Source organism: Chanodichthys erythropterus, chromosome 6, assembly GCF_024489055.1.
Source record: "Chanodichthys erythropterus isolate Z2021 chromosome 6, ASM2448905v1, whole genome shotgun sequence".
Taxonomy (NCBI): domain Eukaryota; kingdom Metazoa; phylum Chordata; class Actinopteri; order Cypriniformes; family Xenocyprididae; genus Chanodichthys; species Chanodichthys erythropterus.
The window spans coordinates 7,093,029-7,112,265 of NC_090226.1; the positions used below are offsets into that span (position 1 = coordinate 7,093,029).

The 19,237-nt window shown below is 37.0% G+C and overlaps 1 protein-coding gene across 3 annotated transcripts in view; it reads right to left on the bottom strand.

Annotated features, from left to right (window-relative positions):
* The window catches only part of gnai2a (guanine nucleotide binding protein (G protein), alpha inhibiting activity polypeptide 2a), a 66,129-nt gene that overhangs the window by 26,496 nt on the left and 20,396 nt on the right, over nt 1-19,237 (bottom strand). The window contains exon 2 of one of the 3 annotated variants that reach the window (XM_067387918.1): nt 5,378-5,648. The exons of 1 other annotated variant lie outside the window; for it this stretch is intronic. Coding sequence is in view for 1 of the 2 variants with exons in the window: in XM_067387916.1 (XP_067244017.1) it covers nt 15,634-15,646 (13 nt within the window). In the remaining variant the exon portion in view is untranslated. Of the gene's footprint in view, nt 1-5,377; nt 5,649-15,633; nt 15,827-19,237 lie in introns of all 3 variants that reach the window. One more of the 3 variants, XM_067387916.1, reaches the window with a different exon arrangement.

Genomic DNA, 19,237 nt, shown 5'->3' on the forward strand with positions numbered 1-19,237 from the left:
TTTGACAGATTCTGGTCTCATGTTTCTCCTCCATGAAAGTCTATGCAAGTTCAACGAAAGAATTTTTAGTGTCCACAAGGTGAAAATTGTAGGTACTTAAAGTAATAGCATACCTCTCCTCAAACAAACCACATGATTTGAGGTATCATGTCCATAGCAAAAACAAATGCAGGACGAGTTATTTGCCAAAGCAGAGTAAGAGTTAAGGGTTTGTTCAACACAAATTTGTTAAAAACGCAGTACTAAGCTAAAGTCAATAAAGCGAGAAATCAATAAGACCACAGGCTAGTGTCTAGCATGAGCAGTGAGGTAGAGGTTCAAACTGAGGCCTCACGCAGACTTCAAGGAGACAACTAAGGCAAGAAAAGCTTGAACTACCATGTGTGCAAGTTACACAACAACAATGATCAGTTTCATTTAGAAGCGTGACAGTCATTCTCATGACCTGTGACGATGTGTCCACTTCACCACATGCACACTTCAGAAACCCACATCACATGTGCCCTTGACAATCAAATCATAACAATAAGGGATAAACACTGAAAACACAAACTGAAAAGTCAGATTATTCTCCAGCTGGAACATCTGCATCTTCTTCCAGCCCATGGGATGTTTAATTAAAGAACCGCAGGGTTGTCTAATGAGTCTAACGGGTCCAATGAGAGGCGTGTTGATGTAAATAAAGTGCTTGGTTAGAGGTTATGCACAGAGTAATATCTATTAAACACCTGCCTTTGGGCCCTTGTGTATAAGAGAGAGTGTGTACAGTGTGTACACTGGTCTCATTAATCAAGGCAGACAGTAGAAGGACGGAGCTGTGTTGTGTGTTGTGTGTTGTGTGTGTGTGTGTGTGTGTGTGTGTGTGTGTGTGTGTGTGTGTGTGTGTGTGTGTGTGTGTGTGTGTGTGTGTGTGTGTGTGTGTGTGTGTGTGTGTGTGTGTGTCTTAAAGCAAGCAAGCAGTAGCCCAGAGGCCTTGAAGTCTCCTGGCAGACAGCAGAGCTCCCCTGAGTCCTCCAGTCTAACTCATCTAAAGAAACCCTCTCTTCACATACAAAAACACATCAGCTGCATCTAAAAGCTTTATATCCTTCAGCGAGGAGCAAAACTCACTGACAACGAAACTCTATCACAAACAAACACGTTTTTATCCTCCCACTTTTGGTACCAATAGGCTCAGCCACATGCCCACAAATCGTTCAGACTGTTTCATGCCTCTTGCACAAAAAAGTGCTTCCTCAAAACTATGTTAATGGGTATGGTGGTAGAAGGCTACAAACATTCAGAAACTATAAATACAAAACATAGAATTAAAAAACTACCATAGTTCCATTCAAAATCATAATGATTATATAAAAACATTCAGAAAAAAATAATGTAGACAGAGACAGACAGACATAGATGATAGATAGATAGATAGATCTGATAGACAGACAGACAGGTCAGACAGGCGGACAGAAAGGCGGTCAGACAGACAGACGGTCAAATAGACAAACAGATGGTCAGATAAACAGACGGTCGATAGACAGACAGACAGTCCGTTAGACAGACAGTCAGATAGACAGAAAGACACAAAGATGGTCAGACAGACAGATGGACGGACGGATGGACAAACACCTGGGTGTGCTCTTTGATACCAATCTTTCATTTGAAAGTCATGTTTCTAGTATCTGTAAAACCGCCTTCTTCCATCTAAAAAATATATCTAAATTACGACATATGCTCTCAATGACAAATGCGGAACAGTTGGTTCATGCATTCATGACCTCAAGACTAGATTATTGTAACGCTCTACTGGGTGGTTGTTCTGCTCGGCTTTTAAACAAACTACAGTTGGTCCAAAATGCGGCAGCTAGAGCTTACTAGAACCAGAAAGTATGACCATATTAGCCCAGTTCTGTCAACATTACATTGGCTCCCTATTAAACATCGTATAGATTTTAAAATCTTGCTACTTACTTATAAAGCTCTAAAAGGTTTAGCTCCCCAGTACCTAAGTGAGCTCTTAATGCATTATAGTCCTTCACGTTTATTGCGATCTCAGAATTCAGGCCAGTTGATTATACCCAGAATATCAAAATCAACTGAAGGTGGCAGATCCTTTTCCTATTTAGCACCTAAACTCTGGAACAATCTTCCTAGCATTGTTCGGGAAGCAGACACACTCTGTCAGTTTAAATCTAGACTAAAAACACATCTCTATGTTCTTGCATACACATAACACATTATCAATACATTAACATTTTTCAAATCCGTTAAAGGATTGTTACGCTGCAATATTTAGGTCGGCCGGAACCGAGAACATTTCCTATAACACTAGATATACCTGTACATCAGAATAAGAATGGCATCTACGCTAATATCTGTCTCTCTGCTTATCCTGAGGTTTGCCGGGTGCTGGATCCAGGCCGTATCCAGATCAGATGGAGAACCTGTGTCTGGACCTGACTACAACGTAGCCCAGGAGACAATGGGCCTAAAGACCCAGTTCTGGCTGCATCTATAATTCAGATTTTTAATCCCCGTATCCGCTTACATATATTTATATATAATCTATTTTTAATCTCTATAATAAAAATGTATAATTCAGATTTTGATCTCCATATCCATTTACATATATTATATATATATCTTCCAAGGGGTTTTTTCCCTCCTAGGACTTTTTTTCCCAGTGCTAGCACGCTGGGTTTTTCTCCTAGGGTTTTTTTTCCACCCCTGGGAGTCAGCCGACATTGGCTTAATGTAGCACCATCTTGTATATGTTACATATTACCACACTTGGTTGTACAGCTTATTTTTAACCACTTCCCTTTTTCTGTGCTTCTAATATGTAAAGCTGCTTTGAACAATTACCAATTGTAAAAGCGCTTTATAAATAAATTTGACTTGACAAACAGGCAGTCTGATAGACAGACAGACGGTCTGACAGACAGACAGGCACACAGACAGATAAACAGATGGTTTTCACAAATTAAAAAGAAACCGCAAGCAACACACCAAATTAAAATGAAATAGTAATTTCTTGTAAAACAAACTCCAATTAACTTAAAATAATTTTTTATCGTGTACAATAAGAATTTAAGAATTTTATTAAAAATTATATTAATCCACATTCATCCACGGTCAAAATACCAAAGTAACTACAGTTAATATTACTACAATACAGTGTATTTTCTTACATTCTTACAATATAAGTCTTACATTGTGTTAGGGTCATAATCTATTTCAGATAAATCCGTCCATAAATGGCATATAAAAAGAAAACAAACTGTGGTTGGTCACTTTATATGATGGTTTATCAGTTGTTCCTGTCAAAAGGCTGGCTACCCAACACTACCCTCAGTGTCAGCCCTCCTCCACTTGGCAACCATGAAAGCTGCAGTGCTGTTTGTGCTGATCGATACATAAATGACAGTAAAAGGTTGGAGACTGCATCCCGTGCACTGGCAGAGGGGTCAGAAAGAGTTGCCGTTAATAGGCAAAGTGTCAGATCAGGGTAGAATAAATGACTTCTAGGTCTGTCTGCTGAGTATGCAGATTCAGTTTCAAAAGTAATTCTTATAAATCACATGATTTTTCAAAACCAACCATTCCTATATTCATCAAGACTATCTCATCTTGGAGTTTTATAGTCCTGGGATGAATGAGCTAGAAATAACGTGTATGCATGTGGAGAGTCTGGGCATTCGGCACAATCTTGCTGCAGATCTGACTGAGCAGAACCAGGCGATGGGCCAGTTTGAGAGTGTGCGTGCATTTATTCAAGAGAGAGAACAGTATGTGCATGGCTGATGTTTTAACCATCTAAAAATCAATTAGCCATGTGAACTCTTATCCGAGGTGACGGTTTCTTCCATCTGAGATCGGGCTGACGCACAGATTAAGAAGAGTGCTTTGATTAACTCCACAAACAGGAAATCCTGTTTCAATTACACAGCTGCAACAAACAGCAGACAAACAAACAAGAGCATGATGTTACTGTCCAGAGACAATATAGTTATATACAATGAAACATACACACATATACAATAGAATACACCAACTATAGACAAACATACACACTCAGATGCTTGTATGAGTCAAGAAAGGGATGAATGTAAAAAGACACTTAAGGTACTTCCTGGCACTTAAGCTGCTATTGTTTTAGAGGGGGAAACCAGACATCCACTTCAGAACAGAAAGATGCTAAAACAAAGCTTAATATGAAAATCTGTACAGCTGGACTTCCTTCTGTAGACAAAGAGTGTTCCTCTGACACTGAATAGTGGAAGTATGCTGAATACTAATCTATACATTACAGCAAAACTCTTACATAATATTAAGTTAATATGCAGACGGCATGCAGTTTATTTTATAATATATATATATATATAAAAAATAAACTGCATGCCCTCTGCATATTAACTTAATATTATGTAAGCGTATGCATATATATATATATATATGTATATATATGTATATATATACACATATATATATATATACACATATATATATATATATATATATATATATATATATATATATATATATACACATACACATACACATACACACACAAGTAAAAAATTTATTTAATAATTAGTAAAAAAATTAAATAAATAAATACCTCTTGGATTTCAAACATCTTAATTTGTGTTACGAAGATGAACAAAGGTCTTAAGGGTGTGGAACGACATGAGGGCGAGTAATAAATGACAATTTTCCTTTTGGATTAACTAACCCTTTAAGACCTAATGCACAGATCTCATAGACACTCATCCAACCTGCTGACATTTACTTATAAACAATTTTATGTAAACTTTATGTGTATTTGACAGTTTAAGAGCAATAAGATGCAAAAGAGAACTTAGTTCAGTACTCAAACGCTTTGACAGGCTTTTAGTATGCATGCGCTTCGGGTGTATGCGCTCAGAAAAGCTCAGTCAGAACTGCATGCGAATAAAAAGTTTAACTGGCCAGGCTTGAAACTTTTGTGATAGTGTAGAACCACAATGTCGTGTAATAGTTACCCTACCGCTGCATTGCTAAATGAGATGTTAATGATGGGGGCGTCAGAACTGCAAGTGATAGAATGTGTCATTTTAAAATTGCAAAAATATTTCACAATATTACTGTTTTTAACTGTATTTTTGATCAAATAAATGCAGCCTTGGTGAGAAGAGGCTTCTTTCAAAAACAATCTTACCAACCCCAATCTTGTGATAATTATGAATTTGGACTAAGCCAAGTGCAATACTAAGATTATTAAAACAAAATTAAAATCCCCTCCTTTGGCAATATTCATCATAGCATGACTCAAAGATATTTATATGTCAAATTGTGGAATCCATGGTAATTCCCAGATTTTAATATATCACGGAACAGGCGCTGTACTTGCCTCAATCTCGAACTGGGCCACCAGAGGCTCCAATAAAAGCACTACGAATGCATTATGCATACCTCCATTAGCTAGCTGGCTTCCTGAACACACATATAAATTATGGATAATTTAGACAAAGCATAAGTAAGAAATAAGAAATGTGAGCAAAAGACAGAACAAGAGAAGGAAAGAGAATGAGAAACAGAGAGATTGATTTTCATCCTTCTAATCCTGCTGGTACTGAGGGACATCTCCCTGATTTCCCATTTGAACTGCACTTGTTGTGTGTCTAAGTTTAGGCAAAAAAAAAAAAAAGATACAAAAACAGGTTAGACAATGTCAATATATGTATATAAAATAATAAAACTATGACTATTTGACCATTATGACCTGTGCTTACATTATACCCAGTATACTTAGAAGGTAACAGGTTCCTATAAAGATCTAATCACTGAAAGTACACAAATATCCATTTGACAATCCATTCCAGACAAAATGAGATATTTCTTTCGATGACATACTTGTATTAATTCTAGCTTTTATTAGACAGCCACGTTTGTGAAGTATCCAGCACTTTGAACTCTCTGACAGTCCTGTGTTTGATTCCTCCTCTAGGCACGGAGAAGAGCTTAATAACGCCACGCTACTACCCCATGCCAGGCAATGCATTACTAAAATATCATTAACGCTTGGCAGGGGGGCACAGATATGCCCTTCAACAACGAACAGCAGACAGTCCATTCATTATATATCCTAAAACTGGTTCAGCTCAAAGTTAGGCAAAAAAAATTGTGGATTTTTTTTTTTTTTTTTTTTTTAAACAAAGGCACCACAGACGGCAGCGGACACTTTAGCCAAGAGACAAAAAGATACAAGGACAGTTCTACATTAAAAGTGTAGCACACCAGACTCGCTATTGTGCCGTTTTGGCAGAGGCGAGGAAGAAAGCAACCAAGGCAGTGTGTTGACAGATGCCTGTTCATACACACACTTGCGCAATGGACGGCACACACAAGCGACGTGCTTGATAATTAATTCTGTCAGAAAGGCCTTCTATCAAAGGAAGAAGTCTGTCTGACGCTCCAGGTCGCCTTGAAGCCCAAAGAGAAGAAAGAAGAGAAAGAATCCAGACAGCCACACACAAACCAAAATGCCCTTAATGATCCGGATTGGAGCCAATTTTATTCAAAGGTGACATTCAACTGAACCTGTCCCAAAGCCAACCTGGTAACTTTCATCATATAAAACTACGTCTAACAAATGACCCCTGATCGTATCCCAGCCTCGGTAGAGAAGAAATTAGCCACTGTGGCTTCTTACCTTCTATGAGCAAACGCCGAAATAAAGTGATCATTTTTGGCATGGGGTGAATATATGGAAGATGGTTGACTTATAGTGACCTATATTTCCTAGTAGGGCCGTGCGATTAATCGAATACAATTTTTGATTTCGACTTTCAATGATTATGAAAATACGATAATAGAGATAGAACTATAATTGTGCCCCATTCTGTTCCTTTCATTTACAGAGTGGTGCACTTTCACTCCTCAAAAGCACAAACTTAAAGGGTTAGTTTACCCAAAAATGAAAATTCTGTATTTCTGTTTTTAAAACAGTTCATGTGACTACTGTGGTTCAACCTTAATGTTATGAAGCGACGATAATACTTTTTGTGCCCCATCTAGTGATGGGCGATTTCAAAATACTGCTTCATGAAGCTTCATGAATCTTTTGTTTCGAATCAGTGGTTCGAAACATTTATCAAACTGCCAAAGTCACATGATTTCAATAAATGAGGCTTCGTTATGTCATAAGCGTTTCGAAATTTCAATGCTTCACCACTGGGTGGTGTGACTTTGGCAGTTTGATACACACTCTGAACCACTGATTCGAAACAAAAGACTCGCAAAGCTTCAAAGCTTCATGAAGCAGTGTTTTGAAATCGCACATCACTAGATATTGTTGAATGAAGTAGTTTTTTTTTTTTTGGCGCACAAAAAGTATTCTCGTCGAGTTGAACCACTGTAGTCACATGAACTGTTTTAAATATGTTTTTAGTAGCTTTTTGGGCATCTGAAAGTGTTAATTGTTTTGCTGGCAATGAAGGCCTCACTGAGCCATCGGACTTTATCAAAAATATCTTAACTTGTGTTCCGAAGAGGTCTTACACTTGTGGAACGACATGAGAGTGAGTAATTAATGACAGAATTTTCATTTTTGGGTGAACTAACACTTTAATATGTAAATCAATCAGTAAAATCATGTAACATGACTTTTTTAAAATGGAACATGTTTGATATTAAAGCGGTATTAAAAGAGCGAAAGAAATTCTCTGATGCATTCTGTGCACACGCTCTTAGATGGAGTGGAACACGGACAAGAACCGTGTACTTTGAGCTTTTGGTGAAAATGTAAAATATAAAAATGTAAAAATAATGGGAATGAGCACAAATAAATATCCAATATCAACCAATGTATATCCAATATTGACCAATAATTGTAAATTAAACTATAAAAAGTCAAGTAAACTAGCAATATTGGCCAACAAACTAATATGATACCAATTTATTGTGCATCCCTGATTAAAATGAGAATTGTACTAAATATCCTCATTTATATACATAAGATGAAAACTCCCTGGTGGTAACTGCAACCAAACATACAAAAATGCAACCAACTTTAGATTTGTAGAAAAGCACCAACGCTGCTCTTTTACATCTGAAACAAGGATCAAGCAGGGGTGAAAATATCTGCTTTTTATCTCTTCAAATGAAATCGGAGTTCAAAAGAAATCTGTGGTTCAAGGCTGACAATCTCCAGACCCTGAGTGCAGGCTGAGGCTTGTCAGAGGTTAGATACAGATGGATGATGGCCAGTGGCTCACAAGGCCTGGGCACTGTAGGGAAACGTATTCAATTCCCTGAAGACAAACTGTCATACAACTATAATATACAGAAGACCAATTCCTGACAAAATGTTCATATGTACTTTTCATTTTCTGAGTTTCAGGTAAGAACTTGAGTTAATATGGTTTCTTTTTCTCAATAGCAAGTTTTCTACACATGCAAATTCAACGTCTCTTAAAAAGGGTGCTAATAACACCTTTTTATCCACAGTCACTTGTTATTATTAACACCTTTCTTCAAGTTAGCAGCTATAGAAGCAGGTGGTATTTTAAACCATGCAGCATTGATGGTAACATGGCACTGATGTGCGGAAGCAGGAAGCTGGATTAAAGACTGATGAAAGATTTTGAAAGCAAGGTTAAGGCGTGTTTTGGAGGAAACCGGTATATTGCTCTCATTTAAAGGTGATATTAGGTCTAAAGTGGAAAGGAGGTAAAAGATTTTGTTTTGTCTGATTTAATTTGATCAAGAGCTATCCAAGCAACTATCCAAGTAATTTCCAACTTGCACTCCTGGGTGGAAAATATTAATGTGTTGAGTCAGTGTGGGCCAACTTTCCAAAACAAAACATAAGATCAATGATCAGTTTTCAAAGGTCAAATGAAAAGGGATTAATATCAGCAATCTGTGTAATGAATTTGTGACTGATGTTAATGCAATACATATACTGTGAATCATGTGTGTTGCAAAATATTGCAGCACACAGTATTTCATTAATGAACATACACCAAGACTGACTTTCTCATGAAATCACTTGGAAGTAACATGAATCATATGAAACTTGTTTTCCTCTGCAATGCTGTGAAGTCCAACATTGTTCCATAGTCAATCTGACTATGAATAAATTATTTGGTATTTGCCAAACTAATGCAGATAATTAAAACTACTAAAACATACCAAAAAACTTTAAACATGAAATAATTACTATAATGAAATATTTATACTTGGTAAGATATAACACTACATCGGTTTTCTCCTTACATCTAATATGAAGTTAATCATTAATGTAAAACTTATTAATGTAATTTGTCCTGTAGCCAAAGTTAACAACGTGTTTAAAAGTTCAAAAACCTCTGAAATTAAGGGCCTTCAAGCAAGTACACTTTCCACAAACTAATCTTCTAGTGTGACAAAATGACAAATGTTTGATGTAAATATAAAAATTATAATTAAAGGGGTCCTTGATTACAATTTCACTTTTTTAAACTTTAGTTAGTATGTAATGTTGCTGTTTGTGCATAAAAAACAAACGACAACAAATTTACGACTCTCAGAGTTCAATGCAAAGGGAGATATTTTATTTTACAGAAATCACTTTTTAAAGGTTTAGTCCACTTTTAAATAAAATTTTCCTGATAATTTACTAAGCCCCATGTCTTTCTTTCTTCAGTTGAAAAGAAATTAAGACTGATGAAAGAAAGACATGGACATCTTGGATGACATGGGGGTGAGTAAATTATTAGGAAAATTTTATTTAAAAGTGAACTAATCCTTTAAGGACTACAACAACCAGCTGTTTGGGACTACCCCGAGCTTCTTCCGGGGTTGGTGACATTACAAACCCCAAAATTTACATTAACCCTGCCCCCAGGAACACGCAACAAAGGGGGTTAGGCCATTTTGGGCTGCTTTAGAGAAGAGGAGTTGTTGTAATAGAAAGTTGTTGCCGTTCCGTCATTTTATGCTGGACTGCTTCACAAACGAGGGTCAATTCAACACTATATTTGCACAAAAGATTAACATGACGGTACATGCCAGTCAATGAGCTGAATCAACTCCACAGCAACTACATACATTTATCCACTAACCATTCAGAAATGTCCATTCTAAAACTTCCTGAGTCTCTCCATCAGTGTCCGACTCCAGTTTGAACAATGTAAGGCTGAACACCGTTACTGACAATTGTCCTTTTGGCTGCGTGAGATTCTCCAGCTTTATTGTTGCTGAGCAAACCAAAGTGTTGAAAGCGTTTTTTAAATTAGTGCCAATTGCTTGAACGGTGGGTTATTCTTACTAAAAAACAACAACAACAAAACAGTACAACGACAAACTCGCTTATATTAAACAACGTTTATTAACAAAACAAGTAAGAATACACCATGCTAGGCCTAATATAAAATAACAAATAGGCTAACTTACACAACGTTTATATAAAAAAACTGAAAATCAAACCGTGGAAACTGCGAAACCCAATAATGAAAACCCAGAATGTTTTAGTCACGTTCTTTAGTCAAGAGCAGTGAGTAATTCACTCTCTTACCTGTTACACACGACGCGGATCTGACACGCGTCCCATTTTCTCACAAATCTTTACATTCATTTAAGACTTAATTTAACTAATTTAAGACTGCTCTTATGGAGGACACTCAACAAAACAGACATTTTGGCATAATTTGTGTGTGTTATGGTTCGTTCAAGCGCGGAAGAGAACTCGATATTGGCGCTTGTGTGTGTCAATAGGCAGGACATTCACAGACAGCACATTCTCTTTTGTCTGTTAAATATTTTTAACGCAAAACTGAAAAAACATTTGCCTCTGTGATGAAATCGGTGTTGCGACTGAACACTGGTAACACGCTAACACCGACTACCATAGCAAGCCTACTGCCTACGTAGGCCATCTGCCAACCCAATTTCTAGTTATCAGCAGCAGCCATTGAAACATCCATATCAGTCAACCACAAGTCACTCGCTACAATTTCAGACACCCCGTTTCGAATGCAATGCAACCATGAACAATTTAAAAACTCCAGCACCTGTTATCTACCTCATACGATTAATTATTTATGCCTCGCATTAGGTCCAGTCCTCAGCGATGCTTTTGAAAACATTCTGCCTAGAAATCCGCGCTAATGGCTCCTGCGTCACACTGCAGACTGAAAAGCAATGATTTGGGAACAGGTCTGCCCTCTCTCAGGGGTCTATACTCGATGGATACTGGGAACTAGGGGCTTTGAGGAGAAATGTTGGCATCTCAAATAGCATCAAGCTAGCTTCTCAAAACAGCCTAATTTGCCATGTTCCCAGAAGCACACGCAAGTTTGCAGCCTTACAGGAACAATATGTTGTGAAAAACAAGCAAAGGCCACTCCGTCAATATTTCTTGATTGTTCCTGTCATTCAAGTTTTAATTTCCTTAGTGAGAATGGTAAACAGGTATTGATGCTTTGCAGGACTAACGGTTTTAGATTAGAGCAGGATTCTCGGAAAGAAAACATGTCCGACAAAAGGACTTATACAGGAAGTTTAGTCCCATTTATCATTGTAATTACTAACCAGCCAAATTCACACAAACAAAAAAATAAAAATACAGGAAATGTAAAGAGAACAGGAGGAAAGAGGTGTGGTTACAGTTAAAATGTTTATATAAGGGCTAAAGGTCTTATGCCAGACTACAGTGTTAATTTATTACTTTTGGCATACTCTTAAAGCATCATTACATTTATTAACTTTGAAATATAGACTTAGCTTTGGCTCTGATGCCATATCACATGGCAACTAATACACCATCTACCTTTCTAAAAGATTAAAAGTATAGCTAAAAGGCTCATGATATTCAATCCGGCTTATAAGTTATGACCAGGCGTAACCTGTGGGCGACCCTACAATGACAAGCCAACTGAAAGACCTCATCTCCCACTGGCTCTGAAAGTCGTTGTTTGGGCCGTGTTCAGATGCCAAGAGCACTGACAAATCAGGATAATAATCCATCAAAGGATCCCTCAGGCCATGAAGGGAGTGAGATAAGATGCCCCTGAAGAAGAGGTTTATTAGTTCCATCTCAGATTAGGGCTGCTCGAGAAACCTGATTTAGACCAGGAGTGAGACAACACCACGTCTGAATCTACCAAGCTGTTTCTGAAGGCGGGAGGGATGTAAAAAGCTCCAGATAGGAAAGAAATTCTCTCAACTGTCCTGAGAGCAAAAGCTGGATTGCAGCATCATGTAGTCACTCTGGGGAAGGGCTCAAATGTGCAGAGCATGCTGGAAAAACAACCAATTTATAGTATCAGGAGGATTTTTTTCAAGAACAGTCAGACAAAGCAGGGACTCATGCACAATGATCACGAAAAGGCAGTCACTGTTGCTTAAGGAGGCACTATAAGAATGATATTTGAGCACTTGAACAGGATACTAGGGCAGGGACAATACAACGATTTGCGGTACAATGTTACAATGGTACAATTTTCTCTCTCAAATCAATTCTGAGCTTAGTACTAACAGCAGATGGCGCTCTAGGCTAGTTTTTAACCGCACACTCAAATGCTCACGAAAAAGACTGCTGGACAGCGATCGTGCGTTCGGCTGAGTCATGTAAGTGGTGAGAGAATCGCAATACGTCGGAAAATCAGAATCGCTCCAGATTCTTTGCATCGCAAATCAATGTATTGTCTCAGCCCTAGATAATACATGTAAATTCAGGCTTGTGGAAAAAATATAGATACATACTAGGGGTGTCACGAGATCTCGCGAGACTAAAATGTGACGAGATTTCTCGTTGAGGCGAAAAGTAGTCTTGTGATATTGCCATGACAGAGTGTTCGGATGATTAGGAAAGAATATGCCACCGCTTCGTTTACATTACGCCTCCACTGTCATTTTGCTTTGTATTTAAATAAACATTTCATTCAGTTGGATAACGGTCGCCGCCGCTCAATACTTAGAGTACGTGCGATGTCACCGTACGAAAGTGAAAGTAAACGCAAGCGCGCATTCAAACGTGATTTCAATACCCGCATTTTGAAAGCGGCTCCCTGATGAATGCAAATACCTCTCAATATGAAAGCTATCTTAGGCCGGGCAGTGTAGTTGTAACCAGCTCTGTATCAAAGAAAAATTTTGTCTTATTTGCACTTTGAATATTAAGAGAGTGCGATTATGGTTGCACTTATTGTAATGTGTTACCATAAAAATTAATAACAGTTTTCTCTTAATCTTATTAAGCACAAACAGTAAGGTTTCATTTGTTAATATTAGCTAATGCACTGTGAACTATCATGAACTAACAATGATTTTTATTAGCTAACATAAACAAAGATTAATAAATACTGTAGCAAATATATTGCTCATTGTTAGTTGATGTTAATAAATTAATGTTAATAAATGAGACCTTATTGTAAAGTGTTACCATTTTTATTTATACTGTTTTTATTTCTATGATCAGTTTGTGGAAAGGAGTTCAGTTAGGAGGTCAAAAGTTGTAGAAGCTCATAAATCATGTACAGTAAGATCTGAAGAGACTGAAATCATACAGAAGAGAAGTCAGTCAGTTGAGTTTGTGTCAAAACCTTTTACAGTGCTTGAATATTGTTGTCTTTTACTGCATATGATAAATATACTCAGAAAGTAAAACTGAAATGACATTCATTACAAGATGATTAGTTAAATCATTTCAAATATACCTGCAGAATATTTTTCTAGTCATGTATTTCGCCATTGAGGATTAAAAATAGTGTGTAAAAATCTTGTCTTGTCTCGTGAGATACCCGTCGTCACACCCCTAATACATACACATATAAATACATATATATTATTTTATTACCAAATAATTTTACAATATATATTATTAAATATAAGATAAATAAATACATATATGGTTTGCCAAATAGTTATATTAAGGCTGTGCTAAAAAAAAATGCTGTTTTTAAGCCATTTTATTAAAATAAATATTTGTCTGCAAGGTGTTTGTAAACTTATGATGCATTAGAACTGTACATATCAGCATTATTTTGTTCACTCTGCTCTCTAGATATAAATACCCACAAAAAAAAATTATAAAGTAAAATAACATAATACCCTTAAGGTAAAACTGAGGTTTTTACCCATCCAAATCAACTCCCATCTGTGGCTGAGCAATCAAATGTCATGTACTATTTGATACTGCATTTATACATTTAATTATCCATTTAACAGTTTGACGTCTTTTCTTACCAACATGACAGGCTCAGCTGATTACATTGCATAAAAGTACCATTGTTATGATGTGATAAAACTCAATAGCATAAAAATCTATTGAGTCCAGTACTTAAAAAAAAAAAAAATAATAATAAAATAAAATAAAATAAAATAAAATAAAATAAAAAGGCAGTATAAGCCAGCCAGAGAAGGTAGGGGGCAGATTTGCCTGTGCATTTTACTGTTTGTGATTGTTGAAGGACCCCTGCACAGTAAATCACTGCTATTAAACACACTACACACTCTTCAAAATCACTACATTCCCTATAGCAAAGTTTACAAAAGACTTTCAAGCCAAAAATATATTTGGTGGCCCTTAATCATTAAAAAGTTTCACTCTCCCAAACTCTGCTATGAAACAAAACGACATAACTGACCTCAGATCAGTGATGGGAACGAATAGCAACACCTGCCGAATGGTTTGGTGGAGAGGGCTGGCAGTATGCAAACGGAATACGGAGCGATTTCCCCCCGCTGCGCTAACAGAGATGGCATTGTTTAAGACCACCTTCCCCTGAACCTCACAAGGCCCTCAACCCCGCTACTGCTTTGCTCTTCTTTTGTTTATTCTGTTTCCTTTCAGGGCTTCTCCCTCTCTCTCAAAATGACTACCACAGATTGGACTGTTGAGAAACAAGGGAGATGGATGGAAAAAAACAAGGCGAAAAAACTAAAAAAACTAAAATAAACTTCTCCGCAGATGACATTGGAATAATCAACATCAGAGAAGGATGGATTAAAAAAAAAAAAAAAATGTCTCTAAGGTTAACCTATCTCTCTTGCAATCTATACATCATTCTTTACAAGTTCTGTCATGCCACAAAGGTAAAACGGCTTTTGGTTCCAACCAAAATCTGTTAAAAAGAAGCACAGCTGTAAATTATGTCACACACGGACTATTAATAATACAAAGAATGTGTCTGGGAAGGATTGTGCGGTCTCGTTTCTTGCGCAGTGAAATAACAGCTTGCAAAAAAACAAAGTGGTTCAAAAACTCCAAACACAACACTGCTTGAAGTTTGAAAAAGTTTCACCTTGCTGAATGTGCAAACAGCTGGCCGCAGTCAACACTTTAGTGAATGGCTGCATTATCGCGAACTCCCTTTTTCCCAGCACTCCATGCTTCGCACTTCAATTTTCTGCCTTTCTCCCTCTCTCTTTCACCCGCCTAAACAGGCCTGTTTGCTTTTAAAACAAACGTCACAGCAGTTTCATGGAAACAAACACTGCAGCTAGGCCTAGCAAGCCCTGTCCGAGTCATACGTGTACAAAAACAATTACAGTGCATTTTAAAATGTATGTCAAAAGCTTGATGCACTTTTATCAAAAGCGTTAACTCTGATGCCTCCTACGATGAATTTAGTGAAACTCTTATTCGATTGTGGCATCAAAAAAGTGTAAATTCCAACAAACCTTGATGTAGCATAAATGATGTGTTTAAAACAGAATTCCTTGAGAAAGGTGCCCTGTGTGTGAAATATAATATGCACAATGAGTCGATATTGCAGATAAGTTCTCAGGGTCTCACAGTCCTCAGCGGTTACTGCATTGAACGATCGCTATCGCCGTCCTCCTTCGTTGTGAAAACACAACTACGTGCTTTAGTCTGAGGGCACAACAAACAAAGGGACGGATACGGTCATTTACTGCTAACAAGTTAAATCTCTGACATGATATAAGAGTGATGGAGGACATAGCGCTTGTTGAGCAACAAACAAACCAAAGTGACTTTGCATTAAAGATCTACGACATGGATTGATGAATGTTCACACAGGAAGAGGAAGAGGTGCATTTAAGGTTGAGTCAAAGAACACACAACCTTTATGACTTACACAGTGTCTACACTGGAATCAGAGCAGCGCGGCATAACAAAAAGACAACAGAACCCATTATAAACAGTCATGCTGTCTACACTATGTTGCGCAATATGGCACGTCATAACAAATCCCTGACAGTAAACTGATGCCTGTTCTAGTTCTGATGAACTCCGTGCACTCGCACTACTTCTGAAACAAAGAACAAATGGATTTGGAACATTCGCTGTGTCACTTAAAGTGTAGACAAACTGTGCGTCAAAAGATACATACTGTCTGTGTAGGTTCTACATTTGAATTTGAACTTACTTTGCAACTGTTGAAAAAGGATGCTCTATATAGTATGAATGAGGGTAGTATGAATGTACTACATCCGCCATGTTGTCATTATCACGTGACCTAACATCATCAGTTACAGTTATAGACCTCCATTCATTAATCCTCTCCTGTGGCCTCACTGAATTGAATGTGGCCTCACTGTCCATTGAATGCGCAATTCAGAATCTCGCCGGAAGTAGTACCATCCGGGGACTTTTCAGCTACTGTTTTTTCTGAATACTATGAATTCGGACATATTACTCTGTTGGCGTAATGTTTGTCACATACTATATAGTAGAGAAGTATTTGATTTCGGACGCAGCGAAAGTGTTACTTTCTTCTGTTGAACAAAAGAATTATATCCATACAATGAAAGGAAAACAACATTGGACCAATGTTGTTAACGGTAACTAAAACTATTACAAATTTAATATCAAATTGAAAAAAATAATAAAAATAAATAATATTTTCAGATTAAAATTTTAAACTTAAACTATGTTGCCTTGGCGAATAAGTTAAATTTAAAGTACTAAAATTAAAATAAATCAATAAATAAATAAACTACTGACAAATAACTGAAATAGAAATCAATTAAAGCTTATATATATATATATATATATATAATTTATTATTTGTCAGTAGTTTTTTATTTTGTTTTTAAGTAATTCTAAAATATTATATAATATATAAAGTAATAGTTATGACAAAAGCCCAAAACAAAGTTTAAATGAAAACTACACATTACACAAAAATAAAAATTCTAAATATTAATAAATACTATAATCTTATTTAAATAATTCTAAAATAACAGTGAACTGGAGTCTATTGATTTTCACTGCACAACATTTTATAAAATATCTTCAGTGTTCCACATTAGAAATAGAAAATCATACAGGTTTGGAACGAAAGAGTGATTAAATGACAGTATTTTCATTTTTGTGTGAACTCCATTTAGGAGACAAAACGACAAGCCTCACGCTGCCGCAATTGAAAATATTTAAAAAAGAAGTAGTATTTCAGATACTTCTATTTTAGAGAAGAATGGGAAGGGCGCAATATGCAAATTCTCCTACTTGCAGACTTCAAATGCCTCTCTGGCTGTGTTAACAGGAAATTGGCATCAATGACAAAAGACTCCTTTGCGTTGTATTCTTCCATCATAAGGGTCAGCTACAGACACCAATAACCTTTACAGAGTCATACACTGTGACCAGCAAAGCGCTTTTAAATGCCACCCACTTTGTCTTCACACAGCCCCCCTCAACAAATCGAAAATTTATTCACTAGACGAAATAAGCTGACAAGCTCAGTGAAGGGAAGACAATTTCCAGAATTCCCTATAGTAAGTAAATTAGAGAGTGCAGAAGAGCATGCGCGAAACAAAAACAACAGTGACTTTTACATCTTTAATTAAATCTGAGAGACGTCACTTTGGCCTGAGCCTAATGAAGTGTAAAATCGTCTCACAGCACTATAAATGTTTCTGTAATCATTAAAGAAAGATTATAACCAAAGAACTAAAATAAATATAAACATCCCTCTCATGACTATCGCTACTATTTGGTAATGAATTCCTGAGCAAACAACTTTATGGGTCTTTCTTTTCTTTTTCTTTTTTTCAGTTTCCATTCAAGTTTCATTTTTCTTCTTTCTGGTCCTAATGTGTCCAAATATGACTTTCCAAATCTTGTAGACTTCTTAAAACATTGCCAAACTAAAGCACTTCCTGTCGACAAGTGCAACACTGATTTATACAGAGCCAAAACTCCAGCCTTGCACGTTTCATTACCGCTTTTCAGGGTGAAGGATGGTGTCACGACTTCGCAGAATAGTTCCTCAAAAATCGTAGTGACATTCAGGTTATCTTCCCTTCAGGCACAGTGTTAGTTTCGTGTTAAACTTTTTGGAGGGCAGCATAGTCTTATTATACAATAAATTACAATGTGTTTGAAAGGCAGAAGACAAATCTTTTCAGGGTATAAACTAAACTAAAAGGAGGAACTATCTTTCCAGAGTTAGCCAACAAAGTTCTCTGAAAGGATAGGGGGAAAATACTGCGTATGTGGTTTGGTGTCTGTTATTCATTCATCATAGTTGATGCTTGTGGAGAGCTATTTGCTTTGGATCACTGCTAGGGTGAAACTGTGTCACTACTCAAACATACTTCCTGCCTAACAGGAAGCTAGTGTGAAGGTTCCGCCCCACCCCTTCCTGTTCTGGATGCCAGTTAGTGTAGCACAGAATATCCGCCCTACATTAGTGTTTACACAGCTAACGCTGAAGACGGTCACCTCTGCACCCTATTGTACCTCATTGCAACACGAGTTGGCGTTTTAAGCACCTCTGACTCAACAGTAAACTTGAGCATAAGTCATGGCTGCTTTCTCTTCTCTTACAGAATACAATTGGACCATCTGTCAGTAGGTTTTGGCAAACTCACTTCAGAGAAGTGATTGCCTCAGGCACAGTGCCATGATAAATGTAGACGGCCACCTTTTCTCAAGCTAAACATTGAGCAACCGGAGAGCACCTGACTGAAGGACGAAGAGTGAAGAGGACGAAGAGAAAGACAGAAGATATTTGACTTTCCATTGTTTCAAGGAGTTTGAGGCAAGGCGCCCAGATTGCTTTAATTTATATAAACAAGGCATGCTGAAAATAAAACATTTTCCTCGGCCCTTCGCTCCAAAAAACGCTACAGGAAAATACACATTCATTGCTTTGTCAGAGACTTTCATGCAAAAGGACTTTTAAGAAAGTGAATATGTTGCATACAAATAAGTTTTATAATAATAATAATAATAATAATGATTGGGATATTAAAACTAAACAATCTCAATTAGGATTAGAAGTGCCACAAACAAAATGAAGGAAACAATTATCAA